This window comes from Macaca nemestrina, chromosome X, assembly GCF_043159975.1.
Source record: "Macaca nemestrina isolate mMacNem1 chromosome X, mMacNem.hap1, whole genome shotgun sequence".
NCBI lineage: Eukaryota > Metazoa > Chordata > Mammalia > Primates > Cercopithecidae > Macaca > Macaca nemestrina.
Window position 1 is genome coordinate 138,546,515 of NC_092145.1, and position 24,299 is coordinate 138,570,813.

Sequence of the window (24,299 nt, forward strand, 5' to 3'; positions counted from 1 at the left end):
TCGGGAGGCTGAGACAGGAGAATCGCTTGAACCCAGGAGACAGGGGTTGCAGTGAGCCAAGATTGCACCACTGCACTCTAGCCTGGGCCACAGAGCAAGACTGTCTCGAAAAAAATAAAGAAAGAAAAAAGGAAAACATTTAAACATCTTCAAATGTTGGAAGGGCTTTTATGTGGAAGACTTAACCTGGGTAGCTCCTGGGGACAGATGTAGAGTCAAGGGGCAGAAATGACCAAGAGCGAGCCTTTGGATCTCTCTCAAGAAGGGCTCTTTAGCAGAGACAGCAACGGTAGAGTAGGTGGCCTGGCTGGATTCTGGGTGTCCTAGTACTCACTCAGGGGACCCACCTGTGAGAAATGGTGAAAAGGGGACTCCAGTAAGAGGTAAGACAATAACTTAACGAACATTATACCCTTCTATTAACACAGGCTTGGCATAAGGAAATTTTCACTTGTAATCACCTAGAGCTCTCAAAGCACAGGCCCCAGACCAGAAGCATCAGAATCGCCTGAGAACTTGTCAGAAATGCAAATATCCAGGCTCTACCTCAGCCCTACTGAATCAGAAATTCTAGGGGCGGGGCTGGCAATTGGTGTTTTAACAAGCCCTTCAGATGGTACTGATGCATGCTCAAGTGTGAGAATGAATGACCTAAAGTATCCCCTTATATGACATTTACATGAGGCTCTAGAGCATGGAAACTCACTCCGATAAGATATCACATGTACTATGCCTTTAATAAATATATGTTGGCTGGGTGTGGCAGTGGCTCACACTGTAATCCCAGCACTTGAGGAGGCTGTAGCTGGCGGAGCAGTTGAGGCCAAGAGTTTGAGACCAGCCTGGGCAACATAGTGAGATCCCATCTCTACAAGAAAAAATTAAAAGAAGCCACTTAGCTTGATGTGGGGGCACACACCTATAGTTCCAGATACTCGGGAGGCTAAGGTGGGTGGATCGCTTGAGCCCAGGAGCTTAAGGCTGCAGTGAGCTACGACTGTAACACTGCACTCCAGCCTGGGCAACAGAGCAAGACTTTAACTCGAAAAAATAAATAAATATATGCATCAAACTCCCACTTATACCAGATATTTACTTTTGTGTTTAAAATATATATCACAATGACAATACTGAATTTGTTCAAAACCACAAAATCCAAAATCCAGAGAAAAGCAATGCATCCCCTCCAACGCCCTCTCAGCAGGGGCTGCCCACAAATATCCCCCCTCTCACCATCTGGTCCAGCCAAATTCTCCCCTCCCAGAGGCACAGCAGTTTGGACCACATGGCTGACAACTGGGGGAGCCTTTCTCATGCTCCAGGTATTCTTCTAAGTACTTTAGGCATACTGGCTCTTTTAATCCTCATAACAAATCTTCTGAGATAGGGACCAATCTCCCCAGTTTACGGACGTGAAAACTGAGGGTGGAAGAAGTTAAGTAATTTCCCAAGGGTCATACAGCCAATAAGGTGTAGAAGTTGGGCTTGGAAACTAGGCAGTCTCTCACCTGTCTATTCTCCTGACCTCTATATTGTACTTCCTGTTGAGGCCAGTGAGAGGAAAGAGATACAAGTATGAAGGCCGCCATCTTGGCCTGCATGTGTGTGAGAGAGACTGAGAGACATGGAGCCAGAGAGAAGGGACAAGCTCAGGAAGGTGGCACATGGGAGGGAGCCACAGCCCGCAGTTTCCATGTTGGTCTACCAGTCACTGTCCCTGGTGAGCCCTGAAGTGGATGCCAGATGCAGGGTGACTGCATTCTTGAGCGGTTATGCAAATGTGCTAGAATCTGTAACTGGAAAGGTCAGAAGACAGTTTGATGAAAGCCCTTCCCTTTGTTTTCTCCTACAAAACAATTTAAAATGCACAGTGAGGTGAAGCAGGAGTGAAGGTACCAAGGGGAAGTGACAGCCAGATGCGGAGTTGGGATTAGTAAGGAAGGAAGAGGAAGACTTGCCACAAGGCTGCAAGACAGGGTGTGGGAACAACACAGAGGAAGAGAAAAAGGGGCAGAGTAGGTACTTCCCAAGTAAGGCGCCCTCACATGTCATGTTTGGGCTCAGCAAAAGCCTCCTCCCCTAGATTCCCAGGACCACTTTGCATCTCCATCACATTACCTAATACTTCTCTAGGTCAGCCCTGCATCCGTGGCCTCCTGTGCTCTCCTAGGAGCCTGAAGGTCCCCGCAGAAAAGGGACTGCGGCTGCTCATCTCTGAGTCCAAATCCTGGCTTGGCACCTGGCATGCTGTTGGTGTGCTAGAAACGTTTGTGGCATTGAGCCTGCTGAAGCGGGGCTAGTAACCAGATTCGGTGAAATCTGCTGTTGCCTTACAGGCAAGGAAGCATTAGGAAAGCGTATACCCCCAGGGGCTGTGTCCTAATTGGGAATCCCCCAGAAACAGACTCTAAGACAAGGATTCAAGTGCGAGCAGTTCATTTGGACAGCAAAAGAAACACTGGTAGGAGAAAGAGGAAATATGTAGAGAAAGAAAGGCAGTCAGCAACGAGTATCTTAGCTAGTATAAGAACTCTAGCCCACTGGAAAAGCTCCCAGAGCCCGTGTGGAACATGCACTAGAGGGATGAGGGAGCAGGGGCCACACACAACAACTCCCATCAACTGTTGGGTGAGGACTTCTGAGGAAGGCGTGGCCATTCCCCATCCTTTGGGCCCCCTTTATGAGTAGCAAAGCAGGCTGTAGCAGGGGGAGAATGCTCTTAGCCAAAATGCAGGTGGCTGCAGTTGGAAGTCAGGCAGGTGTGCTGTGAAGTGGTAAGGACAAGGCAGGGGTTCCCAACCTTTTTCATGCAGCAGAATCACCAGGTAAAACACAAGACAATGAGCCCTACTCCCAGAGCTCAGCAGGTAGGGATGCAAAACTGTGCATCTCTAATGAGTTCCCAGGGACCACTGCTGCTACTGGTCTGGAACCACACCTTGAGAACCACCAGGCTCGGGATATAGGCAGGGCCCTGACTGAATACCTGGGAGAAATCCAGTACCTAGGCCTGGTAGAGCTCAGAAACAAAGCCAAAGAAGTGAGCTACACCTCTGTTTTGCCCTCTGCAAGAAAACTCTCCCCACCTCACTCAAAGCCTGTGTGTGGGAGTTAAATGCCAATAAACTTAGGACCATGCAGCCGACTTCTCTGCACCTGCTGTGGCCAAGGTTAAGGCCACTCCCTCACAGCATCGTTAGGATGCCACCTCCCTGTGAGTCCCATCCTGCTATTTTTCTTTGGATGTGACCTGACAAACTTAGGTCCCAGGGGCAAAGAGCACAAAGAAACAAATAATCCCGAAGGGATCCAGCTTTTGGTTATATAGTCACATCCAGCTGGAGATAAGCCAAGCTCAGGAAGTTGCTCCTCCTGATCTGACGCTCTCCTGCCAGGCCTCAGTCAGAATCCTGATGTAGCGACCTTGAGATCCTCCTCTTCTACTCCGGCAAGGGCAAATCCTCCAGAAGCCACCCCTAAAATCATTATTTTATCACCTGACACTCATTCAACAGCTGTGGTCACCAGAAAAATAACAGATGCCCTGTCCTGTGCTGCTTATTTACAATAAGAGCACATGCTTGCAGGGAACAGGGGGTGCTTATTTCACAATACTGAATTTCCACTTGAAACCTACACCATCAGTTTCACAATACAAAAACCACTCATGACCTCTTAAGAGATGAGCAGGACAAGGCAGGGAGACACAGATAACAAATTTACCCTTCACGGGAGCAGAGGCGTCCTCATTTATCTTTTACAGTGATCACCCCTAGCAAAGAGTATGACAAAGCCACATCCACACACTTCCATTTTGAGACGAGGTCACTGCTACAAAAGCCAAGGTATTAGGCCTCAGAGCACTGCAGCTTTCTGTACCTGCCTGGTTCAGGAGGTCGGTCACTATGGATTGCTGAGGTTAACACTTCTTAGGAGGCTCTGCAATTAGCTGCGGTCCAGACCTTCATGGTGAAGGCAAGAAAAGCTTCTCCCTTTCACAAATCAGAACATTTTTCCAGCTTTCCCAATGGGTTGCCAAGTGACTCAGCACTGGCCCAGTGTGGGCACTATTATTGATGAGAAATCTTCCGCCTGGGTGATATACTGCATACAACACATGCCCAAAGAACAGTGCCAAGTCATACCAGGAAGAGCAGGCGAGTTATTCACCTCCACTTCAAATGCAGGCAAATCCTTTTCTTAATGCAGGGGCTACTCAGTATCAGAAAGACAAAGCCCTAAGATAGTGAGAGATTTCCATCTAAGATTCAAGGAATTATTAGGCAGAGTCTCTCCTTTCTTGTTGACTATTAAAAGGCAATCAAATCGAGGACAGCAGAGAAAAAGGGCAAGAAAATTTTTTTTTTTCAAAAACAACCCCGGAGTAGAAAGCTGCATAAAAGCTTTCAATGCCGCAAGTGTTCTTTGTGAGTACCACGAGCTCCACCCAGAGGTCATTTTCAGAACTGCATGTTTATTTAATTTTCAAAAAAAAAAAAAAATTTATATCTTCTGGGGGTCCCGGGAAGGACCCACTTCAGAGAACTGCTGAAATTGCTTCGACAACATCCATCTTTCTTGCATTTCGTTAAAGAAACTTCTCTGAACTCTGAAATGCAAGATATAGTCGGGGAACTTTGTGAGATCTAATTTGCCTTTGATATTTGTACCTGTCGTGGAACTAGCAGAGTTCCTGGCAGGTTGAACTCAACTCAAAGAAAGTAGAGTGTTCAAAGAGCGCTTTTAGAAGAAAAACTGACAGCTCTCATTGAAATAAAATAGAAGACTGGAGAGCAACTCGGGAGGCAAACAGGAACATGTCTAATATTAGAAGAACTGAGAATAGTCCTGCTTCGAGAAGGACCCACGGGCCACTTGCCGAGAAGGGCCAACTGTGAGGCACCCACTCCCTTATGCAACTCAGAAGAACTCCCTGAGGCAACTGCAATCCATACTGCTCAAAGAACTGACTTCCCAGAACATTCCCCTGGCATCCAGCTATTCATAACACGTTACCCCCAACACGCATACATACACATACACTCCACCCCACCCTCCACCCTGGTGGTCCTGTACTAATTCATGCAAGCACCTATTCGTTCCACGTGAGGTCAGGCGAGGATAAAGAGCCCTTAATACTAAGCGCTCAACTGCCCAGGGCAAGACACATCCTGTTCCACAGCCAGCTTGTGGTAACAAGCTAGCTCAGCAAATAAATGAAGCCTTCATAAAACAACAATATGTTGGTGTTGAAAGTTGTCCACTATCTGGAGAGTTTTCCATCACAGCCCATGTGCTCTTGCCTTCATCAGCTTGTGCCTTATGTGACTGAAGACAGCTTTGACAGATTTTTGAAGGGGGAACAAACAATCAAAACTACCCTTTGTCTTCCTCCAACACTGCCTTGCCACCTACCATCCCAGTTCTTCCTTCATTATAAACACTGAACAAACAGCCTTTTCACATCTATTGACAAAAGTATCTATGGCAATGTTTATCCATCTCCAGTACCATGAGTTTAAAGCACTAGAAAATATCCTTGCTAAACCTCTATGTGTTCTCATTTCAACAAGGTTAAGCATTCCCAGAATGCCGCCCCCTTTATTTCTTGACCATAAGGCAAAAGTATTTGTGCTCAGTATGACTCAATATGACTCCAAGCAGTGTTTCCCCAGACCTGCCTAGTGATAACAATCACCTGGAGACTAGCTAAACTGACAGATGTTCAGCCTGCATCCATGATCCATTAACCCAGGCCTTGCTGGGAAGGGGCCCAGAAAGCCAGAGCGTCCAGGCAACCCAGGTGATTGCTATACTTAGGAAGCTTTCTAAAATACCTCTAGATACAAGAAACGCTCCTCATTTCAGAATCTCTCAGCTGCAGAGTAGCATCCATCAAGAGTCTAGCAGGTGTGCTCTACCCACTTGAATTCCAGCTCTATCAGAATCTCTCGAATTCAAAATGCATCCCATTCATTCATTTATTCAGAGATGGAGTCTCACTCTGTCACCCAGGCTGGAGTGCAGTGGCACGATCTCAACTCGCTGCAACCTCTGCCTCCTAGGCTCAAGCAATTCTCCCGCCTCAGCCTCCAGAGTAGCTGGGACTACAGACGCATGCGCCACCACGCCCAACTAATTTTTTGTATTTTTAGTAGAGATGGGGTTTCGCCATGTTGGCCAGGCTGGTCTCAAACTCCTGACCTCAAGTGATCCACCTGCCTCAGCCTCCCAACGTCCTGGGATTACAGGCATGAGCCAGTGCGCCCAGCCCGTTTTCTACTTTTAAACAGCATGGCTGTCAATACTTTTCTCCTTTAATCCCTTATTGTGTTGCACAGTATCAGAAAATTTTACAAGGCCCAGCAAGTGTCCACTTCTATTAGGAAATACTTTTGTAGTCCTAAGCAATGGTAGAACACTGGTCTACAGTCTAGAAGTATACTATTTGGGTCATTTGTGCCAAATGATGGGTCAGGGAGGAGATATGCTTGGTTACAGGAAAGGATTTGCCCCAGGACATTTGCACGCATCATGCACAGAGCAGAAGGACATGTGACCAATATGGGTTTTCTTCTTCTTGGTGTCTTAGGGGCTCTTCTTCCAGCTGCTCCCTGTGACTCCCCACTGCTCTGCATTCTGCCATATCCAGTGATGGTTTATGACACAATTCAGCAGGCAGCAAGCCATGTGCCTCTTACAGACGGCAATTAGGAGAAAGGAAAGGCAGAATTACAAGGTATTTGAAAATGCAGTTCGAAAAATTCCGATATTATTTTCTCTTACCTCTTGGTGAAAAAAAAAAAAAAAAAATCTATGTATTCATCCAAAAGCAGACAGCTAACTCTGGGGTCATTCAGAGTCAACAGTTCAGTCAATATAAAAACCAACTATACAGTCAATGTCAAGCATGAAAATCCATTAAACCAGAAGTCTTATTGTTTTCATCAAAAGGAATCCTTACCTTTTCTTTGGCTTTCCTTTTCGTTCCTGCATCCATCCACTCATTTTCTTTCTCTAGCATGTCAATAAAGGCCCAGCGAACGCCCTCAATCAATTCCTCCATCTACAAGAAAATACCCAAAGAGGAAACGTCAAAGCCAAGAAGCTTCAGTCGAGGTTTTCTGGAACAAAATTGGCTTGCATGAGAAATGACTCAATACTCAACATGGTAAGTAAGGGGTTCCTTCAGCTTGACTCCATGCTCTGGCAACACTTCTTTTCCCAGGAAAATTCCCTTTTTTCCACCACTAAAATATAACTAACCAGGCCCAGCACGGTGGCTCATACCTGTAATCCCAACACTTTGGGAGGCCAAGGCAGGTGGATCACTTGAGCCCAGGAGTTCGAGACCAGCACAGGCAACACGGTGAAACCCCATCTCTACCAAAAATATAAAAATTAGCTGGGCATGGTGGCTCATGCCTGCAATCACAGGACTTTGAGGCTGAGGTGAACGTTTCACTTGGGCCCAGGGGTTCAAGACCAACATGGGCAACATGGCAAAATCCTATCTCTACAAAAAATATAAAAATTAGCTGGGTGTAGTGGCAAACGCCTGTAGTCCCAGCCACTCAGGAAGCTGAGGTGGGAGGATTGCTTGAGCCCAAGAGGTAGAGGTTGCAGTGAGCCATGACCGCACCACTGTACTCCAGCCTGGGCAACAAAGCAAGACCTGTCTCCAAAAATAAATAAACAAGATGATAACCATTTCTTTCCATGAGAATAATGTGATGGCCCAGCCGTAAAATGAATTATACAGGTATACAGGGACAGGAATTCACCATAGATTATGACAAACCAATAACTTACCTGTCTATAGCTACTAAGCTGGTTCATCCTTATCAAAGTACTAATTTTAATCATTTAATAAAGGACTGAGAGAGACAGGCAAAGGCATGGGCTGTGCATTTCAGATAGGTATTGCAGAAGAAAGCGAACAGTTGAAAGAGATAACTGTCAACACAGAGAAACGGGCAGGGAGAGTTACCACCCCAAAGGACACTTCACCAATATGAATCACACTTATGTCAGGACCCCAGTTCTTTCCAAATTTAGTTCTGTGGGTTAAAATAAATGTTCGGCTGTGCTATATCATCTTCCTACTCTCCTCTCTACTCCTTGGCAGCTCAGAGAAGTCTTGTTATTTCAAATTTAAAAGTGTAGGTATAGGCCAGGAGCAGTGACTCACCCCTATAATCTCAGGACTTTGGGAGGCCGAAGTGGGAGGATTACTTGAGGCCAGGAGTTCGAGACCAGCCTGGGCAACACAAGAAGACCTCATCTCTATAAAAACAAAATTATTTTTAAAAGGCTGGGCATGGTGGCACCTGCACCTGTAGTCCTAGCAACTCAGGAGGCTGACGCAGGAAGATCACTTGAGCTCAGGAGTTTGAGGCTGCAGTGAGCTATGAGTGCACTACTATACTTCAGCCTGGGTGACAGAGTGAGACCTTGTCTCTAAAAAAATAATGAAATAAAATGGTAGGCCTAAAGGGGACTGCTACAGAAAGGTGGTCTTCTGAAAGACCTCTTGCAAAGCATTTGAACAGTGAGGCCACACTCATAGTGAGGATGTGTGTGCCTGGCTTTGCTGCCAGTGTCTGTGGACCAAAAGAGAGGACTAGAGGCAAGGAGCTACTGACATGTCACATTAGAGGCCACCTGCAGCAGTGTGAGGAGGCCCTGCCTGTTCATGGATACGAACCCCTCAAAATCCAGTTCTCCTGCAGAGATGCTTTGGCTTTCTCTACGGGACACCCAAGAAAGAAAAAATACTGGGTTTCGCCCCAGAATGAACTTTTTCATTTGAGAGTATGGTGTTGTCAATCAATTGTTAACATTAATTCTAGAAGAAAAGACGTGGAAATGTTTCCTTGCTTCTATAATAGTCAGCACTAAGCTTAAAATAATGTTTTTCTGTTTAATAAGTTTTCAGCTATGTTTTCAGTTCAATAACAGTTGTGAGGGAACCAGAGCTATAAATCAGTGGGCTGGGTTCCATCATATGTAAATAAGAACAAACAGCAGATGGAAGGGGGTCGGAGGAGCTTCACAGCTATTTCTTCCCAACTTGGCAAACCATTAAAAGAAGAGAAACTTCAACTTGGGATAAAACACAAACTGTTAGAAGAGCAAAGAGCAAAAGGTCCTTTAAAACTCATTAAGTCAGTGGTTCTTAACTTTGTCTGCCCATTAGAATCTTTGGAGGAACTTTAAAAAAATACCGACAGCTGGGCGTAGTCACTCACGCCTGTGATCCCAGCACTTTGGGAGGCCAAGGCAGGCGAATCACTTGAGGTCAGCAGTTCGAGACCAGCCTGGCCAACAGGGTGAAACCCTGTCTCTACTAAAAATACAAAAAAAATAGCTGGGTATAGTGGCAGGCATCTGTAATTCCAGCTACTTGGGAGGCTGAGGCAGGAGAATCGCTGGAATCTGGGAGGCGGAGGTTGCAGTGAGCCGAGATCGCACCACTGCACTCCAGTCTGGGTGACAGAGCAAGACTCCATCTCAAACGAAAAAAAAAAAAAAAATACTGACAAAAAAATTTCTAAATAAAATAAAAAATCCTGAGACCTGGGCATCGGGATGCTAGTGTCATTGTTCTGAGGTCCAGCCTGGGCACTGGGAGGGTTTAAAAAGCTCCCCAGGTAATTCTAATGTGCAGTCAGGGCTGGGACCCACTAGACCAGGGGAAACCATTTATTTGACAGATAAGGAAACTAAGGATCAAGGAGTCTATGATCTGCTCAAGCTCATACAGCTAATGAGGACCAAAGCCAGGACCTGAACAAAGAGCTAAAATAACAGTAGAGAGCTCAGAGCCTCTAGTAGAAACAGAGGATTCCTCCCAAAATCAGAGAGAAATGCCAGGGGGTAGAAGGGAATCAACTGAGACATGTAGAAGTCACCATTTCAAACAGAAGACCCACATCAGGAGGATATTAAAATGACAAGGAAATCTCCAGGAACTAGATCTTTTGCCTATTGGCAAGCCTAAGTCTTTTTTTTTTTTTTTTTTTTTTTTTTTTTTTGAGACGGAGTCTGACTCTGTCGTTCAGGCTGGCTCACTACTCACTGCAACCACCACCTCCCAGGTTCAAGCGATTCTCCTGCCTCAGCCTCCCAAGCAGCTGAGATCATAGACACGCACCACCATGCCAGCTAATTTTTGTGTATTTTTAGTAGAGACAGGATTTCACCATATTGCCCAGGCTGGTCTTTAACCCCTGAGCTCAGATGATCCACCCGCCTCAGCCTCCCAAAGTGCTGGGATTACAGGCATGAGCCACCGTGCCTGGCCCTAAGTCTTTAGGACCTCACCATGTAGCAACATGCATTGGCTGGCCCAACAAGATAAATTATATCTTCCCAAATTAGGGAGGGGCAATGGGGAGGAAAAGAAGTGGGTGGACTCAAAGGAGAGATTTAGTGACCAAACCAATGGAAACAGGTGATTCATTTTATGTGGGAAAATGAGGAAAGTAGAGTCAGATTCATTCCTAGGCTTCAGAAGGGTATGGGCAACCACCGCCATTCAATAAGACTGAGAAAGCTGGAAGAAAAAGAGGGATGGGGACAGAAGCCAAACTAGTGGGATGAAGAGTGTATGGGAAGCGAAGACAGCAAGTCTGCTCAAATTAACTGAGTTTGTCTATGAAGGAGAAAAAGCAAAGATAGGAGAGAAGGAGATGTAGGGTTAAGGGAAGGGTCTGAGGGTTTGGAGTTTGGGTTTCATGCATATGCTTGCTGATGCTGCCACTACTGTTTTTGTTGTTGTTGAACAGCTGCGAGATTTGACTATGTTTAAATACCAATAGAAAGGATCCAGCGAAAAGGAAGAGACTGAAAATATGGGACAAAGAAAGCCATGAGTGGTGTCTCAGAGGGCAAAAGAGGTGATAGGATCCAGAGACTATATGGAAGGATTCACCTTACACATGAGACAGACACTTATGAGAGGAGAGAAGATTAAAATGATAGACAGGCATGCAGAAGAATCTAAGATTAGATGTAGAACGTTGAGAGTCCTGGTATAAAGGTGGGTCTTTTCTCCATGGAATAGGATTGAGACCTTCTGCTTAAAGGGAGGTTTCTCTAAAAAATTACATTTCTTCGCACATGTGCATCCTGGCAGCATGAACATATTACTAGGAAGAGAGGTACAGTAGTAGCCCCTTATTCACGATTTTGCTTTCCATAGTTTCAGTTACCTGTGGGCAACTGTGGTCTGAAAATATTAAATGGAAAATTTCAGAAATAAACAACTCACAAGTTTTAAATTGCACACCATTCTGATTAGTGTGATGAAGTTTCACGCCATCCCAACCTGTCTGGCCCGGGATGTGAATCACCCTTCATTTGTCCAGCATCTCCATCCTGTATATACCCACCCAACAGTCACTTGCTAGGTATCTTGGTTATCAGACAGATCATAGGAAGTACAAGCATGAGTTCAGTACCATAAGATACTCTGAGAGAAAGAGAGACCACATTCACATAACTTTTATTACAGTATATCATTATAACTGTTCTATTTTATTATTAGTTATTGGTGTTAATCTCTTACTGTGCCTACTTTATAAATTAAACTTGATGATAGTTATATATGTGTAGGAAAAACATAGTATATATAGAGTTTGGTACTATCTCCAGTCTCATCCACTGGGCTGGGCAGCGGGGTCTTGTAAAGTATCTGTCTCAGATAATGGGGGATTACTATATATACACATAGGGACAAAGAGGACAATAAAAGGTTCCCTCTCAATACCCTGGCCAGGATGTAGCAATAATAGAAAGCACCCAATAAATAATAAAAGACTGAACATGTCCAAAGAAAATATTTATTTGGGATAAGGTATACAAAAGCAAAACATTTTATTATATTTTAAAATAAATTAATTCGTCAAAAAAAAAAGCACTCTCCAAGCTAAAAAGATCTTTGGCAAATTTTGGAATTTTTGGATTCCTGTGATGAATCTTAAGGTCATTTTGCTCCTGTTCTTTTTGGGACATTTTTATGGAGTATGTGGTTGTTACTAAAATGGGGCTGTTTCTAGATACTTCTCTCTAAGCAGCTTGGTTTCACAGGACCCTCCCCGTCCAGCATCTCCTAGGCATTAAAATGGCTATCAAATTCATTAAAATTTAATGCATTTTGAAAAGATTTTCAGGACGGGCACAGTGGCTCACATCTTTAATTCCAGCACTTTGGGATGCTGAGGCGGGTGGATCACCTGAGGTCAGGAGTTCGAGACCAGCCTGACCAACATGGTGAAACCCCATCTCTACTAAATACAAAAAAGAAATTAGCCAGGCATGGTGGCACATGCCTGTAACCTCAGCTACTTGGGAGGCTGAGACAGGAGAATCGCTTGAACCCGGGAAGCAGAGGTTGCAGTGAGCCGAGATTGCACCATAGCACTCCAGCCTGGGCAACAGAGCAAGACTCTGTCTCTAAATAAATAAATAAGAAAAGGTTTTCAAAGTTCTTTGTCTGCAACCCGTTGATTGGCATTCTAAATGAAAATAAAAAGAGGTAAAAAAGATTTCAGCCCACTGCCAGAGTGAAAAATGACAAATAGTTTATTCACATGCCACTTCCTTCCTCCTCTGCCTTTTCTTCCACCTCCTCCCCTGCCGCCACCACCTCTGTCTTCCCTGAATCCACACTTCGGTAACTCTCTTTGTGGCTCTCTCACATTTGTCAAAACGTGGGTAAATCACTTTTTGTTTTCCCATGAGCCTCAGCTGCTCTTTGCCCTTGTCTTCTCTGGCACCTCCACTCCCCACAACATCCCCCATCTCAGGTTCTCAATTTTTTTCTTTTTTTTCTCTCTCTTTTTTTTTTTTTTTTTTTTTTTTTTTTTTTTTGCAGACTTTACAGATTCATTGTATAACATTTTCTGTAAAATGGTGTTGAACTACCCCAGCAGACTTCAAGAACAAGGAAAATCTTTGAAGGTGATTAATTTCATTGGTTGACATGTCAATGCAAATAAGAGAAATAATTATTTTAGCATGCTGGAACTAGGAAGATAAATCACTGAACACTTCTGATTTTTATCTTTAGACTACTCTACAGCATCACACAATAACATTGCCTTCAGTCAAGTCAAAAACCTGCTGTAATTTTAAAGTAACAAGAAAAGAGAGAAACAGTATTTCTTCACTAAACTTTGACCTCACACCTCAACCAGGCAGCATATAACATTAATAGAAATCCCTTAAACTGGAAGTCTTAAGGTGAAGTTATCCATAGGAAATATTTAGAGCCAGTCAAAGGTCAAAATATAACATATAAAAATTAACTCAAGTGTTATTATGGTAAAATGTGCCATATTCAGGCTAAGAGCCCTCTAGGCAAAGCAACATTTTGTTAAATATCTATTTATTTCAGGGGCAGGGCGCGATGGCTCCCACCTGTAATCTCCAGCACTTTGGGAGGCCAAGGTGGGCGAATCATCTGAGGACAGGAGTTCAAGACTAGCCTGGCCAACATGGTGAAACCCCGTCTCTACTAAAAATACAAAAATTAGCCAGGCATGGTGGCGGGCAACTATAATCCCAGCTACTCGAGAGGCTGAGGCACAAGAATCGCTTGAACCCGGGAGGTGAAGGTTGCAGTGAGCCGAGATCACCCCACTGCACTCAAGCCTGGGTGACAGAGCAAGACTCTGTCTTTAAAAAACAAAAACAAAAACAAAAACGAAACAAACAAACAAACAAAAAAACATTTATTTCAGAGTTTATGGAACCACACTATAAAAATATGGTTCATTTGGTTGATCTATGGGCAGTTCTTAGTTCTTTTCCTCAACCAGTATTATCTAAAAACAGGTTCTTCTTTTTTCATTCTTTGCACCCCAGGATTTTGCCCATAGTGTTCTACGTCAGACACTAGACATTGGTAAGTCACATATGCATAGGCACTTGTTACCCTTCCATCCAGGGCTTCTCTTTACTTTAAAGAGAGGGCTCTTCTCTTGCCCTCTCCTTACCCTTCCTCCTATCACATGGATGTAAGAATTCTGTACTTTGTATAAATGAGTCATGATGGTTCTATTAATACATTTGAAGGGACATATGCCAACCTTGCTTTAAGGAGGGGTCAGTTGGCCCCATTATCAGTTGTTTTCTTCAAAGCTTTGTCCCTGATAATAAGGAAATCCCACAAGGCAACTCAAATCCCACCTCATACCCATGAATCCCAGACACTTAAACCCACACTTTCAATTCCCTCTCTGAGTTCCTGGGAGGCTTAAAACCAGAATAATACATATATGTGTGTTTAATTGTTGTCTTTTCATTTATATTTATTTGGTCTCCCTAACAAGACCCATAAGCTTTGAGAACAGGAACCGTGATTTAGATCAAATGAGATCATGAATATGTAAGCAAACAAAAAAGTATTCTGCTAATTTAAAATTTTGTTTTATGATTTCATATCTCATGTGATGTGATTTTTCACGATATGAGTCCATATCTCACATTCACACTTAATATTAAAATATAGCAGATGCTCAGTAAATACAAGTTGATCAATTTATGCTTTTTGAAACCTTCAATTGGTACCTAGCAGAGTTGAAACTGAATCAAATATCTTACATATATGCTAACAGATAACAGTTATTTGAATAGTATAAAGAGAAAATATTAACAAACTCACTCATAGAAAATATGGTGTTGTGCAGATATGATCATGAGATTTAACAACATGAAAGCTGAAAAAGGAAAAAAAAAATGCATGGTACCCTTTTTAGGTGAAGTCATTTTTGAAAAGAGAGACCTACTCTGATTTAATAATTCAAAGCCTGAATCCATGAATAGAACTTATCAGTGAGTAGCAAATCCATCTTTATATTAGGGGACAAGGTTCACAGCAAATGTCTCCGGAATGACTGTAGCCTACTACCAAACACAAACGTTAGTGGAAATCAGATGACTCAGTAAGTTAGCCTAGTCCATTCTAAGATAGGTGATGTCAACATGGTACAGCTAGGAATGGTTTAAAAATACAGTACATATCTAGGAGGAATACTTATAGGCTAAGAGTTCTGAAAAAGGAAAGAAAGGAAAAAGAAAAAAATCAGTAAGGTTGATTATGTGCATTAACCTTAAACTAATTTAATGTTAATAAAATTCTTAACGAAAAGGCATAATGTTGAGTAGGCTTTCCTCTTTAATACACTTAGAAGTTATAATATCTGGAAAAAACCATGAGATTAAAATGTTTCCAGTCTTCCCATTGCTCTAGAACAGGGCAAGTTTTCTTGAGTTGTAACCACTTGATTAGTGGAATGTGAAAAATGGAAATCATTGTTAATAATTTATGTGGATAACCCTGAAGAAATAGGCTTTAATCTCAGGGGGACTCTTAAAACTTTTCTTTCTGGCAATTGTCACTTTACTAGAAACACAGACGTTAAATAAATCAATGTACCAATAAATAGTAAATATTCATTAATTCATTACTTATACTGTAACTATTTATAAAAATGACCTTGGATTGGCTCCTGATAAAAAATAATGGCAACAAAATAAGTAAAAAGTGACCTATATTGAAGTGGGACATGTGGTTAAACCAGAAAAACTAAGGATAGTTAGAAAATGCTGAGGTTTCTGGCAGCCAAGTGAGTGAATAAATCATATCAGTTTGTCAGGATTAGCAATGTTACATACCTATTAAACATTTTGGCAAAAGAAGAAAAAATCAAATTATTTGGGCCCAAGTCATGCTATAAAGTGGGTTATTCTGGCGGTACAGGAAGAGTTTCTCATGTCCTTTTATCTAAAGGCATATATTCATAAGACTCAGGTAGATATTTATATTTATATTTGCTGGATATGAACATATAGGCTGTGTTCTAATTTTATAACTCATCTTTTCCTGTTTTCCACTTTCCAACTTTAAGAGAGGATGAATCAGAAACCAGAATAATATTTACAAGTCAATCGGTCTCAAATAGTCTAGCCTTTGGCTGTGGGTAAATTCTCCCCAGCAAGTAACTATGTCTGGTCACTTCCAACATTCAGATCTGTTGGAAGGCATAAATGTTTTCTTTAGGTAAATGAATTTCTAATACAGGGTCTTCACATTCCATAGGTCTGACCAGATCTGCTTGACAAGACTGTGGCTGATAATATGTGGCAAAGGCAACACTGCCCAATGCTAGCCAGAAATGGAGAAAACAAACAAGAAAGGTGAGCCGATGTGTCATCGTCATAGCAGCATACTGAAGGACAAGGACAAGAGTAAATGTTCACACTTATTTCAAAAGAATTCCCAATGAGCTATCTAAATTACTTGTTTTGCTGGATGTTACTTGACCAAAGATTGCATAAATGAGCTGTCACGACTGGGACCTGATATTTGTTGCAACAAGATTTAGCCTGTAGAGGGTTGTGAAATCTGTACCTATTCTAGAAATTATACGGCTGGCATGGTGGCTCATGCCTGAAATCCCAGCACTTTGGGAGGCCAAGGAGGGCAGATCACGAGGTCAGGAGATCGAGACCATCCTGGCTAACACAGTGAAACCCCATCTCTACTAAAAATACAAAAAATTAGCCAGGCGTGGCGGCATGCACCTGTGGTCCCAGCTACTTGGGAGGCTGAGGCAGGAGAATGGCGTGAACCTGTAAGGCAGAGGTTGCAGTGAGCCAAGATCACACCATTGCACTCCAGCCTGGGCAACAGGGTGAGATTTGGTCTCAAAAAAAAAAAAAAGAAAGAAAAAGAAAAAAGAAAAAAGGAAATTATATTTGGCTCCTCGAGTAATTTCATGAGACTTTTTTTTTTTTTTTTTTTTTTTTTTTGAGACGGAGTCTCGCTCTGCCGCCCAGGCTGGAGTGCAGTGGCCGGATCTCAGCTCACTGCAAGCTCCGCCTCCCGGGTTCACGCCATTCTCCTGCCTCAGCCTCCCGAGTAGCTGGGACTACAGGCGCCCGCCACCGCGCCCGGCTAGTTTTTTGTATTTTTTAGTAGAGACGGGGTTTCACCGTGTTAGCCAGGATGGTCTCGATCTCCTGACCTCGTGATCCGCCCGTCTTGGCCTCCCAAAGTGCTGGGATTACAGGCTTGAGCCACCGCGCCCGGCCTTCATGAGACTCTTGTGTGAGCCAGACTTGGCATTAAATGATAGGGTGGGTTCTGGAATGTGGCCAGGGCACTAGCATGAAAAGGATCTTTATTCCAATGAAAGCTACTACACTAGGCATGTATGGAGGAGTAGCAACAGTAAAACCCCCCAGGCACCTCCCTCACTCTATGATACATTTAAAAGAGGCAATCTAAATGCAGAAGTTGCCACAGCCCATGCCAGGAAGTTGATGTTATAAATTCTATCTTAATTATTAACATTAGGCATGGCAATATTAGCAATAAGAGTAGCTGACATTCACTGAGCACTTGTTGTATACCAGGTATTGTGCTAGGCCTTCTACATAGATTACCTCATTTAATTCTCACCACAAATGAAACAGGGACATACTACTTTTATCCCTATTTGTGATACACAGCACTGAGAGCTTTAATGCCATACCCTTCATTTATCCACACCCTTTACTGTGTGACTTTGCGGATCCTCTCATTAAAAATGCAGAGTTACAGGTGGCTTATACTTGTAATCCCAACACTTTGGAAAGCCAAGGCAGGCAGATCGCTTAAGCTCACGAGTCCAAGACCAGCCTGGACAACATGGCAAAACCCCGTCTCTACAAAAAAGACAAAAATTAGCCGGGCATCATGGCGCACACCTGTAGTCCCAGCTACTCGGGAGGCTAAAGTGGGAAGATGGCTTGAGTCTGGGAGGCGGAGCCTGCAGTGAGCAGAGATCACACCACTGCACTGCAACCTGGGTGACAGAGCCAGACCTTGTCTCCAAAAGAAAAAAAAAAAAAAAAAAAAATGCAGACCCTGTTTCCCTAGTCTGTAAATCTGGGCCAGCCTTGTGACTTGCTTTGGCCAACAAAATGCGGATATTACATTATGCCTGTTCTGAGCCTAGGTCTCAAGAGACCTCACATGTTTCTACTTGCTCACTTGAACTTCTGCCATCACCATGAGAACATGCATAGGCTAGCCGGCTGAAGGAAGTAAGACACATGAAGCAGAGCCGAGTCATTCCAATCACCTCTGCCAAAGCCAACCTTGATCAGCCAACCCCCAGAAATTCAAGCCAGCCCGGCCAAAATCAGCAGAGCTGCATGGGGGCCGCCACTGACTCCAGATGCATCAGCAGTAACTGCTTATTGTCAGATGCCAGTGAGGCTTTGTGATTGATTGTTACACAGCCCTGCCATAGCAACAGAAACTCTTGCATCATTTATAAACAGGAAAACAAGCTCAAAGAAGTTAACTGATTTACCCATGTTGGTAAGAGCAGAGCTGGGCTATGAGCTATCAATGCAACTTTGCAGAAAACCAGACATAATTTCTTTATTAGGTCAATATTTTATAAATATATTAAAAAGCCCTTAAAAAAACCAAATCATCATGGTTTGCCTTAATTTGGACAGGTCTTCAGCAACGTTTCTCTGGAAAGTGATCTTGATAATAATAACCAACACCACTTACTAGACAAACAGAAACAGGGGTATTTGGTAGCCAAAGAGAATATCCTTTCTTTCACAGTTTGTGATGAAGGGACCATTGTCTTTATCTGTACAATGGCCTTACTGAGAACAACCCTTATGAGCAGCTGAATTCGCAAGGAACGAAAACCCTTCAGTATAAGGGCAATGCTATAATGCATGACACTGACTTTCATGTGACTTCTGCCATCAACGTTATAGTTACATCTCATTTACTCAACCACTGAGAGAAACAGTGAGCGAGGGAATTGGAGAACTTAAAGAACATTAATGGCAGTACATCAATTCAATTATCTTAGCTCACTAATGAGGTGAACTTCTAGTGTATTGAGGTTGCAAGTTCAAACTCTGCCACTGCAATTGGACCCACGTGGGTATTTAAGTCTTCGACACCAGATGTAGCAGTATGGGGTGGGAGGAGAATTCTTTCTTTAGGATAAGAATTACTACTGGAATTGCTCAGGCAGAGAGCAGCTCAGAAAAAATGGAAGATATTGTAGGTCATCCATGGCATTACTTGGGAACATGAACAATGTCTTTAAAGAGAAATAGAATAGCCGGCTAGAGTGCAGGAGAAATTAGTGAATTGTTTTACATAGGGAGTCAAGTTTTAGTTCTTCACTTAATAAAGCCTAAATCTGAAGTGTAATAGATTTGCTCTGCTTTAACTAGATTAACCTTCTGCATATAGAATGTTTTAACATATGATAGGAGATCAGTGACTTTAGCTTTGATCTGAGAGCTGACAAAGACTCTCTCCTTGACCAAAGTTTAGTCAGGCTCCTCTGAGCCCTCTTCTCAAGTATGTCTTGCCCTTACCCTCCTCTCAGCCTCCCACCCCCATCCTATCCTTGTCAAGCCTGCCTAGTCCAGTTGTAGCAAGAATCCTGTTAAGTCACTTTAGAAAGAATCCCCATCCTGATCACCTTGGCCTGCCTTCCACAAGAATCCTGTTAAGTTGGTTTAGCAAGAATTTCCCTTCTCCTGATGTCTCCTCTTCATAATTTTCCATCCACTGACCCCCTCATTCTCCTCACTGGCTATAAATCTCCAGCTGTCTTTGCTGTATTTAGAGTTGAGCCTAACCTTTCTCCCCTGTTGCAATAGACTTGACACCTCTTGCAATAGTCCTGAATAGTCTTCATTACTATTTTAACAAGTGTCAAAATAATTATTTTCTTCAACTGGGTTTACTCTATAACAAAAATGCAGAAAATTTGAGGGAGCAGCAAAAAATATCTACTGGCGGAGATGAGATATATGAATAAAGGTAAGTAGTCCAGGGACACAGTGTCTACAATGAAACAAACCAAGACATGGTTTATACAGAAGAACTTAGCCCAGCCAAAATGTTCACATGGGAACTTCAACTTTACTGAATTTTCTAGAAACTAGAGATAAAGCAACAAGGCCTTTTTTTCCCATCAACACAATAGAAAAATTTTTCTTTGATGTATGTATTCACATTTCTGCCTTAGTAGAGAATGGTAAACATTTTTTTAAACTTTGATAATAAATCTTACAGAGCCTTTGGGTTACCACTGCAAACATCAGGGATCACTCCTTAGAATGATGTATGTACAAAATATGAGAAATTGAGCTCAGTGTGTAGACTGAGCCAAAGATATAGCTGCAAAGTTGTTCTTAGATTAAATCAATAGTAGCTTGCTTCTTATCATTTCCGTCTTTCTCCTGAGAATTTTATGAATACAAAAACACGATGTCAACTGGTTGGATTTGAATTAGGTTTCCACTATATTTATATTTAAAATATTGAAATACTAGAAGCCAAACCTATTCCAACTGTTTCCTACCTGTGAAATGTTAAAAAAAAATATGAAATGTGTGCCTTTTTAAGATCTTAATATTAGAATAAGTAATTTGCGAACAAGGGTAATTACAAGATAAGCCATTAAGAAGGTTCTGATCTCCTCATATTCATAAAATGGGCAAAGATTCAAGTGTCTTCAGAGAGAAGCAAGGAAATGGAACACTGGTTTCCATGTAGATTGTTTGGGCTTGAACCCCACCAAAGCCATTTTCAAGCTGTATGACTCCAGAGAATTTACTTCAACTCTCTGAGCCTGTTTCCTCATCTGGAAAATTAGGGCACTAATAGCAGTAACAGAGTCATTGCGAGGATAAGTGAGTTCGCACACTGAAAGCACTTAGAAGAATACCAGATACCTAATTAAACCTCAGTGAAAGCTAACTGCTACTGTTATTATCATCACCACATTTTAAAACCAATATATCCTGACCATCACAGTCACAACTAGGCCCATGGTGACAATCCCTTCATTCCCTGGCCTTCGTTGGAATCTTCACCTGCCCTACGTGGACATGAGTATCTATCTGGGGCACTTACTTCTACACTACAGATATGAATAATAATAATAATAATAATCAAACAAGGCCAGGCGCAGTGGCTCATGTCTGTAATCCCAGCACTTTGGGAGGCTGAGGCAGGCAGATCACTTAAAGTCAGGAGTTCAAGACCAGCTTGGCCAACATGAGGAAACCCCATCTCTACCCCAAAAAAAAAAAAAAACAAAAACAAAAACAAAAATTAGCTGGACGTGGTGGTGCACACCTGTAATCCCAGCTACTCAGGAGGCTGAGGCACAAGAATGGCTTGAACTCAGGAGGCAGAGGTTGCAGTGAGCCAAGATCATACCACTGCACTTCAGCCTGGTTGATGGAGCAAGACTCTGTCTCAAAAAAGAAAGGAAAGAAAAAGGAAAAGACAAGAGTATTAAAAAATAAAAATAAATAAAAAAGAAAATTAGCAATTGATAACTTTAGACATCCTTCCTGAACACAATTAATCCTCTCTCCTGCCATTTAGGTCATGAGCATATGGATCAGGGCTTGTCGCAGTGGAATGAGAGCATCTTCTCTAGTTACGGGATGATACGTCATCAGTTCTCTGAAGGAGTCCCACTTTCATGTAACTTTCCACAAAAGTAATATTAAATGCTTAGCTAGTGGAATATGTTTTAAAATTATAAATAATCTTCATCTAAATAAGATAAAAAATTAAAGAAGTCCTCTGATGGACAAAGTTATGATCTTTAGTTCTGGAGAATGGGGGAAGAAAGGGAGGTAAGGAGGGAGAAAATGTTAATATAAAAGTCAATGGATGCCAGGCACAGTGGCTCACACCTGTAATCCCAACACTTTGGGAGGCCCAGGCAGATGGATCACGAGGTCAGGAGTTTGAGACCAGCCTGGCCAGTGGTGAAACCCCATCTCTACTAAAAATAGAAAAAATCAGCTGGGTGTGGTGACACGTGCCTGTAATCCCAGCTACTTGGGAGGCTGAGGCAGAAGAATTGCTTGAACCCGGGAGGCAGAGGTTGCAGTGAGCCGAGATTGCACCACTGCACTCCAGACTGGGCGACAGAGCGAGACTCCATCTCAGTGGGGGGAAAAAAGTCAATGGCAATGGTATCCGCAGGACATATTTAATTTGACCCCCAGAATACTGACCAAGATTTAAAATATGAGAGATTTCACATAAAAATCCAGATATTTGACTTCTCTCAGAAAACAAACCAGAAACCTGTCTAGCCCCCAAAGCCCTGCATTTCTGCATGAAAATAGTTGACTGGAAACAAGTCGTGGCTGAATCTTGCATAGCACATTCACCACCCCCACAAGCGAGCTTCACTACTATTGCGTCCCAGACACCAAGTTCAATGGCAATTACCATTTATTATTGCACTTGCCCTGGCTTTTGCCTACACCCAGTCAGCGTTATTCATGCATGTTATTTAATGTTACTCATTGACCATGAGGGTATTTGAGCTTGGAACCCCTGGCTTCGACTTGATGGATTCCTTTGTACGTCCAAGGCACTGAACATCCTAATTTGCAGACTACAGTTCATGCAGTCCCTGAGCCAATGAGAACTATGCCTTTATTTGTTTCTGCTTCTAAGCTGGTATTCCAGAAAACCTGAAATATCTTCACCAACTAGCACCTTGACTCTAATCCCCATTCCTGTTCCCAGACCATGAATCCTAGTGTTGCTTGAGTGAGTCCTGCCTCTCTGATATTAGAGCCCCTCTTGAAACAGTTGGCCAGGGACCAAAAAGCGCCACCCTCCCAGTCCCGGCTACTAGTACCCTCTCACCTAGGGACTGAATCCTGCCATGCTGAGCTCAAGGGATCCTTCTTATGTAGACCCGCAATGTTTAATATGGGAGTCACTTAGCAACACTGAAATGTGGCTAGTCCCAAATGAGATATGCTATAAGTATAAAATACACATGGAGTTTAAAAGACAGTATGAAATAAGGCCCATAAACTATTACATTAGTAATTTCATTTTTTTGAGAAAGGGTCTCACTCTGTCACCCGGACTGGAGTGCAGTGGCATAATTTTGGCTCACTGCAGCCTCAACCTTCCAGGCTCAAATGATTCTCCCACCTCAGCCTCCTGAGGAGCTGGGACTACAGGCGTGTGTAATCTTGCCTGGCTATTTTTTTTTTTTAATTATTTTTTGTAGAGATGGGCTCTCACTCTGTTGCCTAGGTTGGTCTCGAACTCCTGGCCTCAAGTGATCCTCCCACCTCAACCTCCCAAAGTACTAGGATTACAGGTGCGACCCACCATGCCTGGCCTCATATTAGTAATTTTATATTAATTATGTGTTGAAATGACAATATTTTAGATAAACTGGATTAAACAAAATATATTATTAAAATTAATTTCACTTGTGTTCTTTCACTTTTTTATTGTGGCTACTAGAAAATTTAAAATTACATATGTGGGCTGGGTGTGGTGACTCACGCCTATAATCTCAGCATTTTGGGAGGCTTAGGCAGGCGGCTCACTTGAGGTCAGGAGTTTGAGACCAGCCTGGCCAACATGGTGAAACCCAACCTCTACCAAAAATACAGAAATTAGCCAGGCATGTTGACAGGTGTCTGTAATCCCAGCTACTCAGGAGGCTGAGGCAGGAGCATCCCTTAAACCCAGGAGGCGGAGGTGGCAGTGAGCCGAGATCATGCCACTGCACTCCAGCCTGGTCAACAGAGTGAGACCCTACCTCAAAAAAACAAGTGTGACTCATATTCTAGTTCAATTGGATAGTGCTATTTTGGACTGCAAAGACAAAGCAACATTTGCAGCCAATCCCACATGAGTTAATGCTCTGTCCCACTAGCTGGATGGCAAGGGAATGTACTATATAACCTCTTTTGGTGGCTTTCTGTTGAAGGACTCTCCTTTTCTACATGCTATTCTTCTCATTTCTAATTAAATTTGCTAAATTCCCATGGTTACGTGTGTGAATGAGTATGAGAGTGTTGGTGTATCAGTGTGTCCAAATGCACACTTGGATGTGGGAAGTCTTAACGAAACAGTAATGTAGAATTATGTGTTTTCCCCAGTGAAAAAGAGGAGAACCTGATAGGTAGGAAACCTCAATGTGAACTGCTATCTCCTACTCACTCTCTAGAACAAAGGGTGCCAACCACAGGCAGTTGGGCCAACTCTGTCATCAAGAGGTTCTAGAAACAGAGATACGGAGGAGAAGTGGGGCGGGAGTCTCTTAGTAAAACCCAGGTATCAGTTTTCAAAAGATAACTACATAGTTGGTGGGGAACTAAGCCTGGAGGTCCTAAGGCAGGGTTTTTCACAGTCCATTTAAACCAATCTGAATTACAGAAACTTTCAATGATCTGAAAATTAA

The 24,299-nt window shown here is 42.8% G+C and overlaps 1 protein-coding gene across 2 annotated transcripts in view; it reads right to left on the minus strand.

The window, feature by feature from the left end:
• The window catches only part of LOC105478221 (phosphate regulating endopeptidase X-linked), a 222,883-nt gene that overhangs the window by 110,479 nt on the left and 88,105 nt on the right, over positions 1-24,299 (minus strand). For both annotated transcript variants that reach the window (XM_011735347.3, XM_011735348.3), the window contains exon 12: positions 6,965-7,066. In XM_011735347.3, the coding sequence (XP_011733649.1) occupies positions 6,965-7,066 (102 nt within the window). The remainder of the gene's footprint in view (positions 1-6,964; positions 7,067-24,299) is intronic.